This window comes from Vipera ursinii (assembly GCF_947247035.1).
Source record: "Vipera ursinii genome assembly, chromosome: 2".
In the NCBI taxonomy this organism is placed as follows: Eukaryota; Metazoa; Chordata; class Lepidosauria; order Squamata; family Viperidae; genus Vipera; species Vipera ursinii.
In genome coordinates this window covers 291,076,703-291,099,839 of record NC_139513.1, presented here as the reverse complement: position 1 = coordinate 291,099,839, position 23,137 = coordinate 291,076,703, and the positions used below count along the sequence as shown (strand labels likewise).

The 23,137-nt window shown below is 43.6% G+C and overlaps 2 protein-coding genes across 2 annotated transcripts in view; one reads left to right on the top strand and one right to left on the bottom strand.

The window, feature by feature from the left end:
- The window catches only part of TPGS2 (tubulin polyglutamylase complex subunit 2), a 409,136-nt gene that overhangs the window by 17,822 nt on the left and 368,177 nt on the right, over positions 1-23,137 (bottom strand). The window lies entirely within an intron of this gene.
- UBAP2 (ubiquitin associated protein 2) overlaps positions 1-23,137 on the top strand; it is a gene marked incomplete at its 3' end in the record, with an annotated part of 115,056 nt that overhangs the window by 32,659 nt on the left and 59,260 nt on the right. The window contains exons 3-8 of the mRNA XM_083353539.1: positions 2,139-2,216; positions 6,228-6,338; positions 12,253-12,409; positions 14,617-14,694; positions 17,279-17,333; positions 22,456-22,559. Of these exons, the coding sequence (XP_083209665.1) occupies positions 2,139-2,216; positions 6,228-6,338; positions 12,253-12,409; positions 14,617-14,694; positions 17,279-17,333; positions 22,456-22,559 (583 nt within the window). The remainder of the gene's footprint in view (positions 1-2,138; positions 2,217-6,227; positions 6,339-12,252; positions 12,410-14,616; positions 14,695-17,278; positions 17,334-22,455; positions 22,560-23,137) is intronic.

Sequence of the window (23,137 nt, the reverse complement as noted above, 5' to 3'; positions counted from 1 at the left end):
GTGTGATCAAAATTCAGACGGTTGCAGTGTCGTCAGTTACATGATCCCTTTTTTGCAACCTTCTGACACGCAAAGTGAATGGGAAAAGCTAGATTTACTTAACAACCGTGTCACTAAGTTAACAGCTGCATTGATTCCCTTAACAATTGTGGCAGGAAAGGTTGTCAAATGGGGGCAAAATTCACCTTAACAAGTCCCTCACTCGCCAACAAAAATTTGGGGCTCTGTTGTGCTCGTAAGTCGAGGACAGTCAGTACTCTCTCAACTTGTGGCAGTGAGGAAAAGCTATAATGAAACGTCATGGAACCCAGCATCCTGTCCTTTCTCTTGCTATTTTAATTTTTCTGGCAACTGGATGACCTCAAGAGCTGCTTAGCACAGCAAAAATGAGGCCTCCAATTAGAGCAGTAACTGAAACCCTTCTTCAGATGCCGCTGATGGATTGTCCTTCTTCAGATTTCAAGCTTAGAAATGGCTTGTTGTTTTTCCCTAAATGCTTCCTCAGTTTGTGCTTTTTACCCCCCCCCTCCACCCCCACCCCCCGTGTTTTGGGCTAATCAAAAAGTAACAAACCAGGACAAAGAAATTTCAGCTTTGTTTTACTACCAGTATGTTTGCAAGCTTCTTGTCCACCCCATAGAATTCTAAGCTATTATCCCCAGCTGGCATAACGTGTAGTCTTGCTACGATTTCTATACCATCGCAAAAAAGCAATAACTTACAGCCAGCCACCATTATTTTCTAAATAAAAGCTCATAAGATCCAGAGGCATCTGGATAATGATTCTGAAGATTGGATTGTTTTACAGCAGAGCAGCTTCCCATTCTTTTTATGATGATTTATTTTATTTTATTTTATTTTATTTTATTTTATTTTATTTATTTTATTTTATTTTATTTTATTATTTTATTATTTTATTTTATTTTATTTTATTATTTTATTTTATTTTATTTTATTATTTTATTTTATTATTTTATTTTATTTTATTATTTTATTGTATTATTTTATTTTATTATTTTATCTTTTTTATTTTATTTTACTTTATTTTATTATTTTATTTTATTTTATTTTATTTTATTTATGTTATTTTATTTGTTATTTATTTTAACCAGTTGGACCTGAAAGCCAACACAGGAGGTTATCTAAGGGCCAGCCATGCTAATCTGAGATTCTACACCTCCAATAACCTCTTATTTTGCTTTCTAACATAATTATAATTGCCTCTGCCTAAAGGAGAGAAGATTTAGTGTGAAGCCCAGCCAAGTGTTATTCAATGGACCATCCTTAATGTGATGTGCTTAAAGCCATTATAAGAACTCACAGATTTAGACAAACCCTCCTCTCCCCACCCTCAAGCACAAAAGCTCTTAAGGCCTTTGAACTGTGGTTTGGAGTGTTGATTGTGGCTCCTAATCCGGTAACTTTGAAATATATTTCATTTGGTAAAATGTTATCGGTCCCTTTTACTGTGCTGTGTTAAATCCTGTATCCTGAGAACTGTTTTCTGCTGGGCTGTTGTTAGGGGTTGTTTATTTTTTTTAAACACTTGCTTATAATCTGGAATGGGGTTGCTGGACAGGAAAAAAAACACAGAAAAGGTCTCCTCCCCCACCCACCCCCCGAATTAAAAATAGAAGAGTAAGTTGCTGGAGAGTGAGCCATGGGGGGAATATAGGTAGTCTTCGACTTAACAGTTCATTTAGTGAGCGTCCAAAGTTACAATGGCACTGAAAAAAGTGTCTTATGAAAATTTTTCACACCTAACGACCATTGCAGCATCCCCACGGATATGTGATCGAAATTCAGATGCTTAGCAACTGACTCATATTTATGACGGTTTCAATGGCCTGGGGGGGGTCATGTGATCCCATTTTGCAATCGGACAAGCAGTGGGGAATCCAGATTCACTTAACAGCCGGGTGACTAACTCAACAACTGCAGTGATTCACTTAAACAAGTGTTGCAAAAACAAAAAAAACTTAACTAGTTTTGCCTGATAAAATGGGGGCAAAAGCTCTTCACTTAGCAACATAGACTTTGTGCTCCATTTCGGTCGTAAGTCAAGGACTCTGTACAGTATACTAATTTTGAATGCAGATTTGTGTCTTATATTTCATGGGTGCTTTTGCATTTTTCAGGCCACAGCAGAGCAGATTCGCCTGGCCCAAATGATATATGATAAGAACGACAGAGACTTTGAGGATAAAGTGAAACAAGTAAGTTTCCACCCCAGCTTTTCTGGAGGGAGGGAGGGAGAGAGAGAGAGAGAGAAGGAGAAGATTATTGCCATGGCACGTAGTTGAGTGGGCAAAAAATGACTAATGACCATTTTTCACACTTATGACTGTTGCAGCATCACCCATGGTCATGTGATCAAAATTCAGACACTTGGCAACTGACTCATATTTATGACGGTTGCTGGGATGTCCCGGGGTCAGGCGATCCCTTTTTGCAACCTTCTGACAAACTCAACAGGGGAACCAGATTCATTTAACAACCATGTTACTAACTGAACAGCTGCAGTGACTCACTTAACAGCTGTGAGAGGAAAGGTGGTAAAATGGGGCAAAACCATTTTAAAAAAAATGTTGAGACTAGAAAGAGTGCAGAGAAGAGCAACAAAGATGATCAGGGGACTGGAGGCTAAAATATACAAGGAACGGTTGCTGGAATTGGGTATGTCTAGTTTAACGAAGAGAAGGACAAGGGGGGGACATGATAGCAGCATTCCAATATCTCAGGGGCGGCCCCAAAGAAGAGGGAGTCAAGCTATTCTCCAAAGCACCTGAAGGCAGGAGAAGAAGCAACGGATGGAAACTAGTCAAGGAGAGAAGATACCTAGAACTAAGGGGAAACTTCCTGACAGTTAGAACAATTAACCAGTGGAACAACCTGCCTCCAGAAGCGGTGAATGCTCCAACACCAGAAGTTTTTAAGAAGAGACTGGATAGCCATTTGTCTTAAATGGTAGGGCACAGGTCTGCAACCCGCGGCTCCGGAGCCGCATGCAGCTCTTTCAGTCCTCTGCCATGTGCAGTGCCCCCAAAAAAAGTGGGACTAAAAAATTTCAACCAATTAATTCAAATATGCAGGGTAGGTGCATATCTCGCCTTGGCTCCACTCTTCAGTCAAACCCTGTTCTGCGCATGCGTACATGTACGTGCATGCGCACATTTTTTGCAGCTCCCAGTTTTTCCTTTTGTGAGGGAACCGGTTCCGAGTGGCTCTTTCACTGTTTCAGGTTGCTGATCCCTGGTATAGGGTTTCCTGCCTGAGCAGGGGGTTGGGATAGATGAGCTTCAAAAGGTCCCTTCCAACTTTATTATTGTTGTTATTTATTATTATTATTATTGTTATTGTTATTGTTGTTGTTATTATTTATTACAACTCACTTAACCAATGTCTCGCTTAGTGATGAAAATTTTGGGCTCGATTATGGTCGTACGTTGAGGACTACCTGTATATTCTAAAGCCATCGGCCACCTTCCCAAGCGTCAATAGGGGAAGGTAGATTTGCTTAATGACCTCATGATTCACTGAACAACTGCAGTGATGCGGCTGGAACCATTACCAAACTGGGTGTGACTCACTTAACAGCGGCCCAGCTTAGCCACAGAAATTCTAGCCCTAATTGTTGTCGTCAGCCAAGGACTCACTGTATCTTTTCAAGAAAAAGTCAGAGCAAGATATAGGGGAGTCCTCAACTTACGGCCAGAATTGAGCCCAACCTTACCCTTGCTAATCAAGCAAAATGGTTATTGGGACTTTTGCCCCACTTTTATGTCCTTTCTTGGCACAGTTGTTAAGCGAATCACTGAAGTTAGTCGCACGGTCGTTAAGTGAATCTGGCCTCCTCCATCGACTTTGCTTGTCAGAAGGTCGCAAAAGGGGAGGGATCACATGATCCGGGGAGGCAGCGACCGTCATAAATATGAGCCAGTTTCTAAGCATCCTAATTTTGATCACGTGACCCTGGGGGAATGCTGGCAAGGGTTGTAAGTGTGACAGATGGTTCTAAGCCCCCCTGTGCCGTTGTAACTTCGGATGGTCACTAAAAGAACAGTTGTAAGTCGAGGACTACCCATATAAGTTGGAAGGGACCTTGGAGGCCATCTAGTCCAACCCCCAGCTCAGGCAGGAAACCCTATACCATTTCATACAAATGGCTGTCCAGTCTCTTCTTAAAAACTTCCAGGGTTGGAGCGTTCACCGCTTCTGGAGGCAGGTTGTTCCACTGGTGAATTGTTCTCACTGTTAAATTATGCTCTGTGGGGATCTTTTCTGTTGAGAGGGATTTCATTTTCCCTCACTTGAGATTCGTCTTCCTGGCACTGACTCCCCGTGAGGCAGAGGCTTTGCTTCGACCTGCACAGATGTTTTTATCTCTTTCCCCCACTTCACCAGCGCAAGCATGAAATAGCGATGAGCTCCTGTCTGCGCTCTGCGCATGCAGGAAACCTTAATCCCTTCCCTAAAACCTCTCCTGGCTCCAAGCCTCACGCCTTGTGAAGCAAGCAGAGACATTGAAACATGGCTTGGAGGTGAAACCAATCCCTCCTGGATAGGCAGGTTTTGTTTATGTGTGTTGGGGGAAAAGAGGGGGGTGGTGGTGGTGGTGGTGTAGAATGGGCAAACTGAATCAATTGAATCCTCAGATTGAATTGACGTAAATAAATAAATAACATTGATATAGCCACCTGTCTTTCAGCCTTCCCCTGGATGGCTCCCAGTTAGGGTAGTAGTTTGACCTGGAATTGTACAGATTGTAAAGTCCTTTATGTACCAGTGGAAGATAATTTGTAGCTCGGGGTTAAACTGTGGTGTCTTTGGTGCTCTCTTGAGCTTGGCTGTTTTCTTGTAGATGTTTCATGACCAAACTAGGTCACATCATGATGATTGATATTACCTACTTTGGTCATGAAACATCTGCAAGAAAACTACCAATTTCAGAGAGTACCAAGGACCCCACAGTCTTCCTCCTTCTCCTCTTCCTCCTCCATCTCACCTCCTCCTCCTCTTTGCAAACCCCACTCCCACCTAGCACTGAAGGTGTCTAGTTTGGTAACGAAACATCTGCAAGAAAACTACCAATTTCAGAGAGTACCAAGGACCCCACAGTCTTCCTCCTTCTCCTCTTCCTCCTCCATCTCACCTCCTCCTCCTCTCTGCAAACCCCACTCCCACCTAGCACTGAAGGTGTCTAGTTTGGTAACGAAACATCTGCAAGAAAACTACCAAGTGCAGAGAGCACCAGAAACCCCACAGTCTTTTACGCTCGAAGTTCAGCCCAAGCCTTTGGCTACATTGTTTTGAAGAAATCAAAGCTGTATTGGGGGACTAGACCACAGGTCTGCAACCCGCGGCTCCGGAGTCACATGCGGCTCTTTCAGACGTCTCCTGTGGCTCCCAGTTCTCTGCCATGTGCAATCCCAAAAAAAAGTAGGACTAAAAAAGTTCAACCAATCAATTCAAATATGCAGGGTAGGTGCATATCTCGCCTTGGCTCCACTCTTCAGTCAAACCCTGTTCTGCACATGCGCGCATGTACGTGCATGCGCACACATTTTTTGCAGCTCCCAGTTTTTCCTTTTGTGAGGGAACCGGTTCCGAGTGGCTCTTTCACTGTTTTAGGTTGCTGACCCCTGGACTAGACTGTTCTCCCAGAACTTGGAGTGAGATAGATGGAGCTCCTTGGATGTGTTCATTATTTTAGTTTTCTATCCCAGATAGAAATCTTGGTTTTGATTTGTATTTTTTTACATTATTTGGGGATTGAAGTATTGGTTAGAATCAGGCTTTTAAATGGGACATAATCTTATGCAGAATTGACTTGGGAGGCCGGTGTGTGGTGTAGTTGGTTCACATGGTGTGGTAGGATGGAGGGTTTGTTGTCACTGTGTGCACGGGGGGGGAGGCTCAGCTAATCTCAATGTACACATGTTGTACTTTGACAATAAAGGTTTATTATTATTAGTAGTAGCCAAACTGAATTAAATCTATGAATAAATTCTAAAGCTAGTAGCAGTGATTCTGAGCTAATCTGTAACTTGCTGTAGACTGTAACCTATCTGAGCAGTTATCATTTTTATATTAATTAGATCCCCACCTACAGAGACACATTCATTGACGTACTTTATTTCTGTTTCCTGTATAAACTCACCTTGGGTTATTCCGAGCTGCTTTTTAATATGTGTGTGTGCATGTGGGTTTTTATTTTTATTTTTTAGTTGATGGAAGTGACAGGGAAGAACCAGGATGACTGCATCGTAGCTCTGCACGATTGTAACGGTGACGCGAACAGAGCAATCAACCTCTTGCTGGAAGGAAGCTCAGATACGGTAAGTGCTCAATTTAGAGCCTTTTTAGGTTCTTTAAAAAGTTGCCTTTTCTACAAGATTACTTGTGAGGAAGACTTCCTGCTTTTAGTGAGAAATGTGAAGGCTAAAAAAATATTAACCTTTTTAGGACAAATATGGCACAGCTAAAGAGCTCAGAAATGTTGAATAATATTTAATTTTTCCCCCCATCACTTTTCTGCAAATATTAAGTTTAGTTGTGTCCTCCTGGTCCGGGTTTGATGTGCTTTTTAAACTTTTGCTTATTCTTCAAGAAAGCAAAATTTTAAAACAACACCATGAACCGTGCAGGAAACTGAAACACCCAACTCCACATTGACTTTCTCATCTTTCTGGGTTCTGAAATTTCAGCAAGTGTAACCCACGCACATTCAAGCATACCTGACCCCGACTAAGGACAAAGAGCTTGCTTTAAAAAAAAAAGCATTTATTTTTACATTATTTAATTATCTGCTCCGTGCCTTCTACTTTGTCCTGTTTCCCTCCTCCATGGAACTGTGCCATCCGTGTGGCTTCCTCCTCCCGTTTATGGTCTAGTGTGCACGAAATAAGGAAGGACAGTTTCCTTTCTCATTAAGGTGATGAAAGGTAAAACCCTTGCTCTTTGTTCAGTTAAGAACAGCCTCCTTAATGCTCACTTTGCTTTCTTACTTAAGACAGCCGAGACAACGCTGGCAACAGGATAACGGGTCTTTTTCCTTGTTTTCTGGTGTATTTAGAAAATTTATATGACTGCCCAACTATGAGTCTAGATGGCCTATAGCAGGGCTTTTCAACCAGTGGTACGGGTACCACTTGTGGTACATTGGCACCTGGCAGGTGGTACACGACCATCCTAGAAAAGTGGTAGCGGGGGAGGGGAATGAGCTGAACCGGTGGCAGCACCACACAGCCCGAGCGAGAGACGGCTGGAGCTGCAGGGCTGTCAGGGCTCAGCGGAAGTGCCAGGATCAGCGCCAGGCTCCAGCTGGAGCTGAGGACCCAGATTGTGGGGGGCAATTAAGCTGACTTTGTAATAATGCCGCTTGGGGTGTGTGTGAAAGCCCTAATAAGCAGGCATATACATAGAATGAAGGCTACTGCTAAGCTTGTAAGCCGCCCTGAGTCTTCGGAGAAGGGCGGGATATAATGGAATTAAAATAAATAAAATAAAAATAAATCCTGGCACTTCTGCTGAGCCCAGAAGAAGTGCCAATCAGCTGGACTATTGCAGACTGTCTTGTGATTTACATTCAGATGCTTGGCAACTGATTCATATTTATGACGGTCCCAGGGTCATGTGAAGTGACCAAAACCTGCTGCAACCACCCAGCAGACGGGGGGAATAAAAACCAAATACCACCCCACCCCACCCCCGCTGCCAATCCTCAACAGAAATGCTTACAACAATGAAAACCTCGGACGGGAGGAAGAGCGCCGCCGGGCGGGCAGGCAGGTGTCTTGCTCAGCTGTGACTTGGGGGCCACTTTTTCAGTGCCATTGTAACTTCGAACAGTCACTAAGCGAATTGTTGTAAGTCGAGGACTACCTGTACTTCATCACTTTTTCCCTTTTTGGGGGGGGGCATCAAGTTTTTGACACCTTGCTAGGTGACTGGTGGTACTCGGATGTTGCCATATCCTAAAAGTGGTACAATGGGTGGAAAGGTTGAAAAGCCCTGGCCTATAGAACACAACCCCAAATAAAAAACCGTAGTAAATCCCCCCTCCCTCTCTGGTGACTACAATCAAACAAACCACTTGATGGGCTCCATGTCACCCTGGGTTCCTCAGACGCACGGGCAAAACCAAGTCTTGAGGGCCATTTAAAAGAATGTCAAGGTGGGGGACCAATCTTATCTCCACAGGGATTATGTTCCACAGGGTAGGAGCCACCACGGAGAAGGCCCTTCTTCTTGGTCCCACTAGATGGATCTCCTTAAGAGAAGGCAGCTGTAACATCCCCTCCCTCCCCACTCTGGTGGGTTGGTTAGAGATGACTAGGAAGTGAGGGTTCTTCAAATAACAGATGGAGCCACCACGGAGAAGGCCCTTCTTCTAGGTCCCATCAGATGGACTTCCTTGGGAGAGGAGACCTATAGCATTTCTCCCAATTCTGGTGGGTCAGGAAGATGTGACTTTATTTCAGATAAGAACCTCCTAGGCTGGAATGTTCTCCAGGAATGCGAAAGGCAGCAGTTCCACTTCCTGTCTTGTCCCAAACCTACAATGACCCTGATGGGAGGCTGGAATTTATACCTCTGCACCTGTTTTCATCTTGATTCTCTACTTAGTAGCATTCAGAGAGAATTCTCCTCCTTCGAAGGCTTAGAAACATCCCAGTTTGAGAACATTGTGGGTTTATTAGTGATCACATTGGTTATTGGGGTTTACCGGTTATAAGCTGGAGTCACAATGGTAGTGCATATGGGGTAGAATTCCTCCTGAATGGACACTTCCTAGAAAAAATTATGGTGGGGTATTTATCTCCCTTTGCCTATTTTGGGGCCTATGATTCAAGCACCATTGGATGTTCCTGGAAATTAGAATAGAATTAGAATTAGAATTAGAATTAGAATTAGAATTAGAATGGAGCTGGAAGGGACCTTGGAGGTCTTCTAGTCCAGCCCCCTGTTCAAGCAGGAGAACCTATACTGTCTCAGACAGGTAAATGTCTATAGTCTTTTCTTAAAAATCTCCAGTGATGGAACGCCCACAATTTCTGGAGGGAAGCTGTTCCACTGGTTAATTGTCCTCACTGTCAGGAAGTTTCTACTTAATTCCAGGTTGCTTCTCTCTTTGATCAGTTTCCAACCATTGCTTCTTGTCTGAGTTTCCAACTCTGCTTCCCTTCCAGGATTAGCCAGTCACTTGGCTCAGGGAATGCATTGTGCGCACTGCATTGTGAGTGGACAGTTGGATAAAATGCAATTTCGGATTGCACAAGCCAGTAACCCTTTTTTGTTCCCCACTTATGTAGCTCTTGTCTAGCCACTTGGCACTTTTAAGCACTGACAGACGAGCTATATTTCGTGGGCTGGATTATCTTCCTCCTCCTCCTCCTGTACATACGAGCACAGGCAGTACCTTAATATTTTTGCATGGAAGACCCAACCTGGATTCATGGCTCAGTTTTGATGATCATATAGGAGCCGTGACCAGGGGGGCTTTTGCCCAGGTTCGCCTGGTGCGCCAGTTGCGACCCTATCTGGACCGAGATGCCCTACGCACAGTCACTCATGCGCTCGTGACCTCCCGTTTAGACTACTGCAACGCTCTCTACATGGGGCTGCCCTTGAGGACCACTCGGAGGCTTCAACTGGTATAAAATGCAGCCGCGCGAGTTATGATGGGAGTTTCCCGTTACTCCCATGTAACACCTCTGCTCCGCGAGCTGCATTGGCTTCCAGTTGCCCTCCGGGTGAGATTCAAGGTGCTGGTGATGACCTATAAAGCCCTATATGGCTTGGGTCCAGGATATTTGAGGGAACACCTGCTGCCGGCATCAAGCTCCCTTCGTCCTGTGCGCTCACACAGGGAGGGTCTTCTCAGGGTGCCGCCGGTCAAAGAATGCCAGCGGATGACACCCAGGGGGAGGGCCTTCTCTGTGGGGGCGCCTGCCCTCTGGAACCAGCTGCCTGTGGAGCTTAGGACTGCCCCCGACCTTCGATCATTCCGCCGAGACCTGAAGACCTGGCTCTTTGAGCTTTCCGGCTCAGGCTGAGTTTTAATTGGGTTTTAACTGGGGTTTTACATGTTGCAGGGACTTAGTTTAATCTTTTTTAAATTGGTCTTAATTTTTGTATTAATGTTTTAAAAATTATACCCTGTAAACCGCCCTGAGTCCTTCGGGAAAGGGCGGTATATAAATTCAATAAATTAAATTAAATTAAATTAAACGTAAAAACCTGTACTATCCCCCTCATCTGTGGTCTTACAAAGGAGGAATAAGTGCATTGTCTCCCTAGTTTCACGTGTAGTGCAAAAAACATGCAAATGTCTTTAGTGTTTTGGCTTGCTTGCTTATTTATTTATTTTATTTTATTTTATTATTTTATTATTTTATTTTATTATTTTATTATTTTATTTTATTATTTTATTATTTTATTTTATTATTTTATTTTATTATTTTATTTTATTTATTTTGTTTTGTTTTATTTTATTTTATTTTATTATTTTATTTTATTTTATTTTATTTTATTATTTTTTTAAAACTAAGTACGGTATCTTGGAGAGCCCAGCAAGGCTAGAGAGGGTTCCGAATCGCTGGCTGGAGGGAAGAAAAAAAAGAATTCCATTAGGACTAAAGTGTGAAGAGGGGAACACTACTATTTTTAGATTGGGAATGGCCAGGCTAGAGAAAAGAAGAACTAAGGGAGACATGATAGCAGTATTCCACTATTTGAGAGGCTGCCACAAGGAGGAGGGAGGGGGTCAATTTATTTCCCAAAGCACCAGAAAGCAAGATAAGAAACAATGGATAGAAACTAATCAAGGAGAGAAGCAACCTGGAATTAAGGACAAATTTCTTAACAGTGAGGACAGTTAGCCAGTGGAACAGCTTGCCTTCAGACGTTGTGGGTGGTTCATCACTCGGTTTTTAAGAAGAGACTGGAAAGCCAGAAGACCTCCATGGTCCCTTCCCGCTCTATTCCGATTATTATTCATTGTAAAGCATTTTTTTTTAACTGTAAGCCACTCGGAGTCATTGACAGAAATGGGCACTGTAGAAATTAAATGTATGAATCAATGAATGAATGAACAAACAAACCCTTTTCCCAATATCCTGTTTTTGTTCATCCCTTCCTGGGACTAAAAATGCACATAATATCGGAAGTAGTATCTGTCCATCCGTCCATCCATCCATTTTCTACAGCCATCCAATTCAACCAAATGACTCTGGGCGGCTTAAAAACAATTTAAAACATGAAAAGAATAAAAACATCTGCAAAATAAACCAATACAATCAGCAGCACGATGATTAATCCACTAATAATAAGGCCAAGTAACGGGGCCCTTCACATGTTCTGAGTACCAGGCCCGGGTACAGAACCAGGTATTTTAAAGCCTTGGAAAAAGCCAACAGGGGGAGGATATTCCAGGGAGCAGGGACTATGTCAGAGAAGGCCCATCTTCGCGTTCCCGCCCATCAGCACTCTTCGGCTGACGGGAACCCGTAGCATCCAATCTGTTGGATCTAGTTGGGAAGATTAAAAACTCTTGAAAAACAAGAGGATATTTCAAGTGATCCGGTCCCAAGTCACGTAGCATCTTGAACTGCACCAGCAACCTGTGCAGCTCACGTAGTAGTGGCCTGATGCTTTGAAGATCACCTGCCAGTTAAAAAGACATAAAACAATACAGGAAGTCCTTGCAGCACTTCATTTGGTGACCTTTCGATGTTACGGCAGCCCCGAAAAAAGTGACGTTTCACACTTCACGACCATTGCAGCCTCCCTGTGGTCGCAGGATCAAAATTCAGGCGCTTGACAAATGGCTCATATTTATGACGGTTGCCGTGTGCTGGGATCACACGATCCCATTTTGCGAGCTTCCGGCAAGCAAAGTCAATGGGAAACCCAGATTCACTTAACCACCGTGCTACTAACTTAACAGCCGAGGCTAGAAAGGTCCTAAAATGGGGCAACGCTCACTTCACAACTATCTCGCTCACCATCAGAAATGTTAGGCTCGGTTGTGGTCGTAAGTCGAGGACTACCTGTACATCGCTTGGTAAGGACACTGCTCCAGCGTGGTCGATTTCTACATTCTGTGGGTCTTGGATGTCCCTGGTGCGTTGGAAGGGTCCCAAAAGGTTCCCTGTGAGGTTTTGTAGATTGTGGTTGGGCTGCTCTGTAAGGCCATCTTTAAATCCCTTTTGAATTGTTGTTCTCTGTTTTCCCTCTCCGCCTAACTAGACTTCGTGGGAGACGGTAGGAGGCAAGAAGAAAAGCCTTGGAAAAGAGAGCTCAGAAAACAAAGAGAACAGAGAAAAGCGAGGGGACAGAGAAGTGAGCCGTGGATGGGGAACTTCCAGCAGACGAGGAAGAGGAGGGGGCAGCCGCGGGCGAGAGTGTAAGCCCAGACTTTGGATTGCTAGGCGCATCCCGGCCTGTAGCTGCTCGCAGTTTACTAGGAGCACTTTAGGCTTGAGCTGCCTTGCTGTATGTTTGCAGTAGAGGCTGATGGGAAACACACACACACACACACACACACACACACACACACACACACACACACAAAACTACCCTGGGAAGAAGCTTGATCCTGACTGGCTTTTGCTGTCCTCGATTCCTCTCTGTGAGAACACTGGGGTGATTTTGAGACCGTGATGAAGAATGTGTGAAAGGCACCCTACAAACTCTTTAACTGAATGCTCCAACACGGGGAGTTTTTTTTAAAAAAAGAGACTGGTCAGTCACTTGTCTGAATTGGCACAGGGTTTCCCGCCTGAGCAGGGGGTTGGACTAGAAGACCTCCAAGGCCCCTTCCAACTCTGTTATTGTATTTTACACTGTGGGGCCTGAACGGCCTTCATTCCAGTTCTTCGAAGAAGGCTTGGGACACCTTTCAAAACTGTATAAGGGCCCTGTCACACCGAGTAAAACAATTCTGCAATATAAACAAACAAACAATCAAAAAACTCCGGGGGAAACTGTGGGGTTCTTGGTGCTTCTGAGCTTGGTTATTTTCTTGCAGGTGTTTCATTACTCAACTAGGTAACATCATGAAAACCTGAAAACCTGGTTTTTCGATCTATCAGGCCTGGACTGAAGGGGTTTTAGCTTTTTTAAATGTTTTAATTGGGCTTAATTAATTTAATGTATTTTAATTCTGTATTATTTTTATATTGTATTTTATGCTGCCCTGTAAACCGCCCTGAGTCCTTCAGGAATAGGGCGGTATAGAAATGTAAATAAATAAATAAATAAATAAATAAATACATAAATAAATAAATAAATAAATAAATAAATAAATAAATAAATAAATAAATAAATAAATAAATAAATAAATAAATAAATAAATCGGTGCTAGTGAGGGTGGCTTTTGCGGCCTGGGGTTGTTGTTTTTTTTTTTTTTTTGGTCCCAGAACACACCCTCTCCGGAAACCTACTCCAAGATAAGCAGGGATTAATACTAGACAAATAAGCAAAAAGTAGTACCCTAACTCAGAGGTCCCCAACTCCTGGTCCGCGGCCCAGTGCTGGGTGGCAGCCTGTTCAGAATTTGTCTATGGAAGTGCTGGGCGTGTGTGCAATGCTGCAGATGTGAAAGGAGAATATGTGTGTGAAACTATCCCCTCTTCCCTCCTGTTCTGCTGCTGCTGCTGCCTCTTGTCAGTCCGCCTAGCCAGAAAGGTTGGAGACCCCTCCCCTAACTGAGGAACTACCCCCACCAGTACTGGCAGGGCAAGCTACGGAGCAAACCCCACACTCGGTCTGAACTTATGATGTGATCTAGCTGGGTTATGAAATGTCTGGAAGAAAACCACCAAGGTCAGAGACTCCCAAGGATCCCACAGTCCTCCTCCTCCTCCTCCTCCTCCACTCTGCAAATCCCACTCCTTCCATGCACTGATAACGTTCCCTAGTTGGGTCATGAAATGTCTGCAAGAAAACCACCAAGCTCAGAGAGCACCAAGGGCCCCACAGTCATTGTCCTCCTCCTCCTCCTCCTCCTCTTCCCCCCCCCCACATCCCACTCCCTTCTAGCACTGATGATATTATCCAGTTTGGGTTATGAAACATCTGCAAGAAAAACACCAATCTCAGCACCGAGGACTCCACAGTCCTCATTGTTGTCCTCATCCTCCTCCTCTCTGCAAACCCCACTCCTTCCATGCATTGATAATGTTCCCTAATTGGTTCACGAACGTCTGCAAGAAAACTACCAATCTCAGAGACCACCAAAGACCCCACAGTTCAACCCTGATCTGCAAATACTCTCTTCTATCAGATACAGAAAAGTCCCAGCCCTAAATCATTTAGGTAAATGAAAGCATGAAAATGTGTAACTAGATGAATGGAAAGAGACTACAAGTTGCAAGTTGGTGGAAAAATGACGTGCTATTAAACAAGTCTTGATTACCCCAGGCTTAACCAAATTGATTTTAGGACAAAGACAATGGGAGTAGTCACATTTGCCTCCAATTCTCACTGCCTTGCTCCTTCCCCTCCTGGTATCTTGCTCATGTTTGTGTACGGTTGAAAATATCTGACTAAACTATCTAAAAATGAAATGTATGTTCTGAGATTATATTTCTGTATTTCTCTCCTATCTAGTTAGAGCCGAAGAAAATGGAGTAGAAACGCCACCTGGCGAACGGCCTTCCGATCGTGGGAAACGTGGCAAAGGGAGAGGTAAAGTACCAGTATTTATATGCCTTAACTGCTCGTTAAAAGCCACCTTTTATAATTTTATAATTTTTTTAAAAAAAGAAATCCACCTCAAAAGGAACAGTTTGGGCAAAAAGCTTCCGCCATGCATTTTCTGCAGCTTTCTTGGACAGAAGGTCTGCGGGAGTTTTTTCGCTTGCGTGTTTGGGAATGTATGTTGTGTTTAAGGTATGTTGTGGCCAAGAGGGACGTCTTAAAAATAATCAAAAGCATTGCCTGACATGCATCAAAGTGGCTTCAACTGACAGAATTTCCCCTTTCTCAGATAACCACAGAGGAGTGCAGACTAAAACTGTACAGGTTAATCCTCAATTTATAGCCACAATTGAGCCCAAAATTTCTGTTGCTAAGAGAGTTTTGCCCAATTTTAAGACCTTCTTTGCCAGGGTTGTTAAGTGAATCACTGCAGTTGATAACTTAGTAACACAGTTGTTAACTGACTCTGGCTTCCTCCATTGACTTTGTTTGACAGAAGGTCGCAAAAGGGGACCCTGCAACCGTCATAAATATGAGTCAGATGCCAAGGGTCTGAATTTTGATCATGTGATGGTGGGGATGCTTCAACGGTCGTCAGTGTGAAAAACGGTCATAAGTTACTTTTTCTTTAGAGCCGTTGTAACTTCAAACTGTCACTAAGACAAAGAACTACCTGTACTTAAACCTCAAATCAGATGGACTATGTAGAAGATGATGGAGGTTTGTCAATAAAAGTGCCTGGGAAACTGCCCCTGAATAAATAAACTTTTATTTTCTTCTCCCATATAAAGGTAAAGGTAAAGGTTCCCCCGCACATGTGTGCTAGTCGTTTCCGACTCTAGGGGCCGGTGCTCATCTCTGTTTCAAAGCCGAAGAGCCAGCGCTTGTCCAAGGACGTCTCCGTGGTCATGTGGCCGGCATGACTAGACACCAAAGGCGCACGGAACGCTGTTACCTTCCCACCGTAGTGGTCCCTGTTTTTCTACCTGCATTTTTATGTGCTTTCGAACTGCTAGGTTGGCAGAAGCTGGGACGAGTAACAGGCGCTCACTCTGTTATGCGGCACTCGGGATTCGACCTGCCAAACTGCCAATCTTCTGATTGACAAGCTCAGAATCCTAACCCACTGAGCCACCGTTTCCCTTATTCTTCTCCCATAGTGAATGTAAAATAAAATCCTTGGGATGGCCAGGCATTGAAAGCAGCCCTTGCTGCCCAGAATGCTGATCTCTTGATACTAAAAGCAAAAGTCCTTCCATATTTTTAACTTCTAAGCAATGCAGGATTACAATATGGACTGGCACCATAAGACTAATCTACTGTGACAAACTCAGTTTCACGATGCCTTTATTTTCTGCAATGAAGACTTAATCCGAGGAAGAAGCGGGAGGATATCATCTCTGTGCTTTTTCGCTGAGTGAGCCACAAAAGGCCCGTTTCTCAGCAGAGAAACTGGCCTGGTGGTCCCTTGCCAGCTGCCTGTCGACCCTGGGGTCCAGAAGCACAGCTGGGAGTGCCAATTCTGGCAGAGGCCCTGGGCTGCTGGACTTGACCTCCTGGCAGAGAACTTGGCAGGCCCAAGTAGGCGTCTTTGTCAACATTGTCAGTGGAGATTCTCAATCATCCAGGTCATGGTTGTCCTAAAAGGTGCTTTTCAAAAGGCAATTTGGACTCCCCCCCCTTTGAAAACGTTTCGCTTGCCATCCAAGAAACTTCCTCAGCTCTGACCGAATGATGGTGAATGGAGGGATTTAGAACAGAAGAATATTTGAAGGCATGGGTCCCCAACCCCCTAGGCCAGGGGTAGGCAACCTCAGCTCTTTTATGACTCATGGACTTCAACTTTCAGAATTCCTGAGTCAGCATAGCTGACTCAGGAATTCTGGAAGTTGAAGTCCATGAGTCATAAAAGAGTCGAGGTTGCCTACCCCTGCCGTAGGCTGTGGCCCAGTACTGAGCCTTGAGATATTCAGAACCGACGAGGGCGGATTGGTTCACACTTATGAGTGTTGCTGTGTCCCAAAGTTATGTGATTGCCTTTTGCAACCTTCTGAGAAGCAAAGTCAGTGGGGAAGCCAGCTTCACTTAAGAACCAGGTTACTAACTTAACAACTGAAGTGATTTACTTAACAACAAAGAACAAAACCCACTTCCTTCTAGCATTGACGTTGTTACCCAGTTGGGTCATGAAACTGGGTTACAAGAAAACAACTCGGCACAGAGAGCACCAAGGAATCCAACAGTTCCAACTTCAGCCTCAAATAATCTCTTCTTTTTTTATTGGTCTTGTGGCTTTTTTTTAAACTGACCCTTGACAAATTTGATCCTGCATTCCCAACATCTTGGAAAAACCAGATTCTCGCAGGACAACAATTCTTCCTCTATCTTCCTTATAAATATTAGTTCTACCAAGTTATCTCAATCCTAACTCTGGTTCTGCTTCCTTGTCCAAGATGCCTTTTATTCTTAGAAGGAGAAAAAAAAAGTGCTTCCCCCCCCTTTCCTTGTTTTCCTCTCGAAATTCCGTTTATCCACTTTGCCCTTTGAAACTAAGTTCTTCCTTTTTCTGTAGGATTTGGACGAGCCAGAGGAAGAGGAACTGGGAGATTTTCAGCCCAAGGCATGGGGTAGGTTTTTAATAACAGCTTGTATTTTAACTAAATGTGGACCAAACAATACTGCTTAACCGCTGTACACGGTTGGAAATTCTGCAGATTTTGTTGAGCAGGACCTTCTGTCTCCTTTATTCCTCTTAGCAAAGGAGCTTGATAAAAAGCAATCTAAATCAGAAATCTGGGAAGTCAGATTTTAATTCTTTCTTAGGCATGGAAACATCTGGATGACCTTAGACATCCATTCCCTCTCAGACCCCTTTGATAAGCTGACTGATCAATAAAACCTCATTGCAATAGCAATAGCACCTAGCCCTAGACTAGGGGTAGGCAACCTCGGCTCTTTTATGACTCATGGACTTCGACTCCCAGGAATTCTGGGAGTTGAAGTCCATGAGTCATAAAAGAGCCGAGGTTGCCTACCCCTGCCCTAGACTATATACTGCTTCACAGTGCTTTACATCCCTCTCTAAGCAGTTTAGAGCCAGCACATTGCCCCCAATAATCTGGGTCCTCATCTTACCGCCCCCAGAAAGAGAGAAGGCTGAACTGGTCAGGTTCGAACTCCTGGCTGTGGGCAGAGTTAGCTTGCAATACTGCATTCTAATCACTGCGCCACCAGGGCTCTTAAATCATGCATTGATAGCTTGTCTATAAGATCTAAGTGAATAGAGTTCTGAAACAGTGGTTCTCTTGTGAAGTCCCTGGTGCTGTCTGATCTTGTTGGCTTTCTTGCAGATGTTTCATTACCCAACCAGGTAACATCATCAGTGCTAGAAGGGAGTTGGGTTTGGTCTCTGCTTATATACAGGTGTTGGTGGTAGCGGACTTGGTGGTTCCTTGATTAGGCTGTTGTTTACTGTGGGGTCCTTGGTGTTCTCCGAGCTTGGTGGTTTTCTTCCAGACGTTTCATTCACCCAACTAAGTAACATCAGTTTTAAAAGGGATTAAGGTTTGCTCTGTGTTCTTTTGCTATTTTTGCTTTAGTGATCTTTGATGGTTTTGATCTTGTGTTTATTGCCCAGAGTCACAATTGCAAAGTGGGCAGCTAAATGAACCTTGCTATAATAAGTAAAGTGGCAGTGAATAAGCCATCGTATAGAACCAATGCTAAGAAGAGCAGCAAGAACATTTTGTTAGCGGATCTGCCTGAATGGACAAAAATACTCCAGCAACTTTGACATTTAAAGGGATTGTTTTCAGTGCTGACTAATAAAACTAAGGAGAACTATTTTGTGCTAACTCTACTGTCGTCTTCCTCTTTCTCCACACCCACACAAAGTTTTCCAATTCCCTTTTCAACCTGGACGTTTCATATAAAAGTATCAATATTTGCCCCACTGATCTACGGCTTGGTCTACTTTATGGATGTTTTTGTTTTAGACAGTTTTGAGTGTGACGACCCACAAAACATTCCACTTTGTGAAATGTCCTGTTTCAAGTATTTAGGAAAGGACCAGAACAGTTCAAAAGGAAATGTTTTTCAGATTCATACAGGCAATTAAATTAAAACAGTTTTTTTTTCTTTTCTCCCTATTTATCCTACTTCCTCTACTTCAATGGATGTTAAACATGGAAGGTTCCTGGATATCGCCAATCTTGGTGGCCCTTGCATGATCTTGATTCCTCCAGAAAGCACATGAGATCCTAACTTCTTTTTTTTTTTATTGAAAAGTTTTATAAAATACAATTTTCCTTTAAAAAAACCCCCCTTCCCCCTCCCTCCTCCCCTCCCTACCTCCCCCCTATCTCCCCCCCTCCCCCTCCCCCTCCTCCCTCCCCTACCTCCCCCCCTCCACTTCCCCTCCTCCCCCCTCCCCCCCCCGACTTCCCAGAGCAAAATACAAGGTATATATCTAAAAGGCAATCATAAACAATCATATACTAACAATTATAAACTCTAAAATCCATCACTCTCTAGCTTGTATATAGTAAACCAATCCTTAATAATACTAAATATATATAAAAAACTAAAATAAAAGAAAACTAGCATCATTCCCATCTATGTTCTTCCACAATTCACTATTACCTTAACATATTCTCATTTGCACATTAATAAATAGTTCTTACACAAATTAACCCACATTAACCCACAAAACTTTCTTCCTCTTCCTCTGTAGTAAGTTGTCCATTAATTCCAAATTTTAAAAAAAAAAAATCTATTACCATACATAGCATCCCAAAACTTTTTTTTTTTTAAAAAACACAACTACCACTTAACTATAAATATTTTGTGGAAGTTCCATAGATTTCTACTGGTCTTATTTTTTTTTCTTTTTTGAGCGTTTTAAGGCAGCACGCGTCACCCTCTGTTCTCTAAGATCATCCAAAAGAGTTGCAGCTTGAACTCCTCCTGTACCCTTCTCGTCTATCTGTGCATCTTCATCCTCTTGATGTTCTCCTTCTCCAGATCCCTCTGCAGCTTCCAGAAGTGTTGATGGGGTTACTTCCAAGACATTATTATAAAAATCATGCGCTTGCTTCACATTACTCAAACAGTATCTTTTGCCATCATACATGAAGCTCAACCCAACTGGGATCTCCCATCTGAACCTTATATCTCTTTGCTTGAGCTCTTGCACAAGAAATATAAAATCCTTCCTTCTCTTTAAAATCTTTGGAGGAATTTCTTTTAAAACCAAAACTTGTTGACCAGCAATCACAACTTTGGTATCGTAGGCAGCTTGTATAACTTCATCTCTAATTTCCCTTTTTACAAAATAAACCACCACATCTCTAGGCAACTTTCTCTGTTTAGCAATCCACGAATTCACACGGAACACTTTGTCCATACCTTGTTTTAATTCAGATGCTGGATGGTTCAATACTCCCTCAAAAGCCTCAGAAACCAGCTGCTTTAAATCTTCCTTAATATCCTCTTTTAGGCCTCTAATTCTCACAGCAAACTGCATCTGGTAAAATTGGGCCAAGCTCTGTTCACTGTCAATTTTGTCTTTTAAATCTTCAATTTCCAATACTTTTGCTTCTAATAAAGCATTCTTTTGAATCAAGTCTTGCACTTGATCATCCAGCACCTCCACACATTTAGCAACTTTTTGCACTGAGGACAAAATGTCTACCTTCATTTCTCTAAGTTTCTGTTCCATCCTTTCTTCCATTCTCTGCTCCAATTTCTCCAATTTCTCCTCCATCTGTAGAAATTTAACACCCATTGACTCCAAAATTAACTGGGTATGTTTTTCAAGATCCTTCGATGTCAATACATCAGGAGAATGCAACGCCTGCAGCAATGATTGTTGTTGCACCGGAGAATTTCCAGCACTCCGAAAAGTTCTAGGGGGAGGTTTAGCCGCCATCTTTTACTTACAATTGTGACGCACTTTCACTTTAAGTTTTAAACAAAGTCCATCAAGCTTGAGAGTAAAATAAAATCTTCTTCATCTCTTCATCTTTCCCTCTTGTACTGCTCTGCCTGCTCTTTCCCTTTCATAGTCTCTCCTTCAAGCAGGGATGGTCGCAGACGCCTGGCTCTGCTCCATAAAGTCCGGAGCAGAGACGCTGGTCAGCTGGGAGCAGCCCAGGCTACGGGGGAGTTCAATCCTTCGGCCGCCCAAGCTCCAAGCTCAGGCGGCCCCGGAGAACTCAACCCCCACCTGGGGGCTCACCCCCTCCTCTTCTCCCGAGGAGGGGGCTTCAGATTCGCCCGAACAGCTGATCGGCGCTGTTTCGGGCGAAAAAGCACCAGCTGAGCCGCGGGCAGCCCGGGAAGGCTCCCTCCGTCGCCGCGGAGCCACCGGAAGTCCATGAGATCCTAACTTCAATCCCCAGAAATAGTGGGGGTGTCAGGACCCACCCCAATTCACGTCTTAGGAAAACAAAAACTCTTGGAGTCAGTTCTAGTCCAAAAGGAATTTTTACTAGGACATGTTTGGTTGTGGAAATACAAGACAGGACCTGGTATTGTTTTACAGATTGAAACTTTATAAAGAGTTCCCGGTTCAACCCCCCCTTCCCTCAACCCCATTTGGTCAGCCCCCCATCATTTACTTCGTGTCATCCCTTTCGTGGGAAAAAGGGAACTTCGGATCTTTACGGTTATTGCCTTCTTCCTTTACAGATTCAAATGGAGACACAGGCCAGATGCCTCCTTCCCTAACCCTCCCCTTTGTTCCCCCAGTTCAAAAGGTTTCCCTTGGTCTTTGAAATAACCTAAGGCAGGCTGAATCCACATCCGCTCCTCCTTCCTCGGGAGATGGCAGAATCCAGGGGGGGTGGGGAATAATGTTTTAAACATATATTTATGAATGTGATATAAATGGATTCTGACGGGGGTTGAAAGACTGATCTGAAAACAGGACTCATCTACAACATACAGTTTAAAGACTGCAACCACTATGTAGGTAGGACAAACAGGCAGAAGGCTAGCAGAGTGCGTTCATGAATACCAACTAGCAGTCAGAAGACAGGATGGAAACTCTTTAATTTCACAACATATGGACACTCAACCATAATTTCATCTGGGAAACTGACCATCCTAGACCAAGCCAAGTCCAAAAACGCTAGACAATTCTTGGAAGCCTGGCAAATTGGCCATCAATAGAAATAAACAACATCTACCTACTGTGCAAAAGAGACAATCAACAAACCAAAAAGGGATCAAAAAGACCAAAACAACTCCCCACCAGCAATCAACACCCAGTTGAGCATAGATTAACACCAAGATTAACATCAGTCCAACAATCAAGGAACTGCCAAACAGGCTAACAGTAAACAGCCCAACCAACAAGACCACTCCCACCAGGATTGACAGGGCAATATAAATTGAGAGTAAACCCCAACCCCCTTCTAGCACTGATGATGTTACCTAGTTGGGTAGTAAAACATTGGCAAGAAAACAACGGCTCGGAGAGCACCAAGGACCCCAGAGTCGTCGTCCTCCTCCCCCTTGTCCCAAACCCAACTCCCTTGTAGCACTGCTGATGTTACCTAGTTGGGTAGTACAGTGTCTGCGAGGAAACATTCTAGCTCTGAGAGCACCAAAGGCCACTCAGAGTGACCTCTGTGGCCTTTCTAGGTTGGAAAGGGAAAATGCTGGGCTAGGCTGACCAGACAATTACTGAAGCCTTGCTTTCTCTTAAAAGAGTTCTGACTTTCTCCACCTCTTCTTGACCTGTAGGACATTTAACCCTGCAGATTACACTGATTCCTCTGCCACCGATGGCTTTGGAGCAAAACAGGAGTCTTGGGAACTGGGAGAAAATGATGCAGCTGATGGAACAGGTGAGGGAACGGAGAAGGTTGCAGATTACAAGCCTGTCCCAAATTGCCAATAGCAGGTGATGGATCAACTGTTGTGTTTCCTGATGCAGAAAAAAATGTGTGTTTTTTCCTCTAAGAATAGTTGATGGTTAGGGTGTCCACGCTGTCTGTAATCTTACCTGCAAAGCAGTTTTCAGTAAAGGGGAATATTTGGGGCTCACGGTTGAAATGAGGGGTCCCTGCTGCTCTCTGAGCTTGCTTGTTTTCTTACAGATGTTTTATGACCATACTAGGTAACATCTGATGTTAACCTAGTCTGGGTCACGAAACATCTGCAAGAAAAGAAGCCAGCTCAGAGAGTACTCAAAACAGTTTTCCATTGGCACTTTTGCTTGTGTGTGTGTGTGTGTGTGTGAGAAAGAGAGAAAGAATGAGAATAATGTGGAACTAAGAACTACAAAAGCCTTGGTTTTCTACCCAACACTTCTCCTGACTTCTCCCCACAAAGGGGAAAGGTCATTGCACCCACTTTATACCAAACTCGCCACTTCTTTGATCTTTTCTGTCGAAGCTGCTTGTGAACACTTCTTTTTACTCTG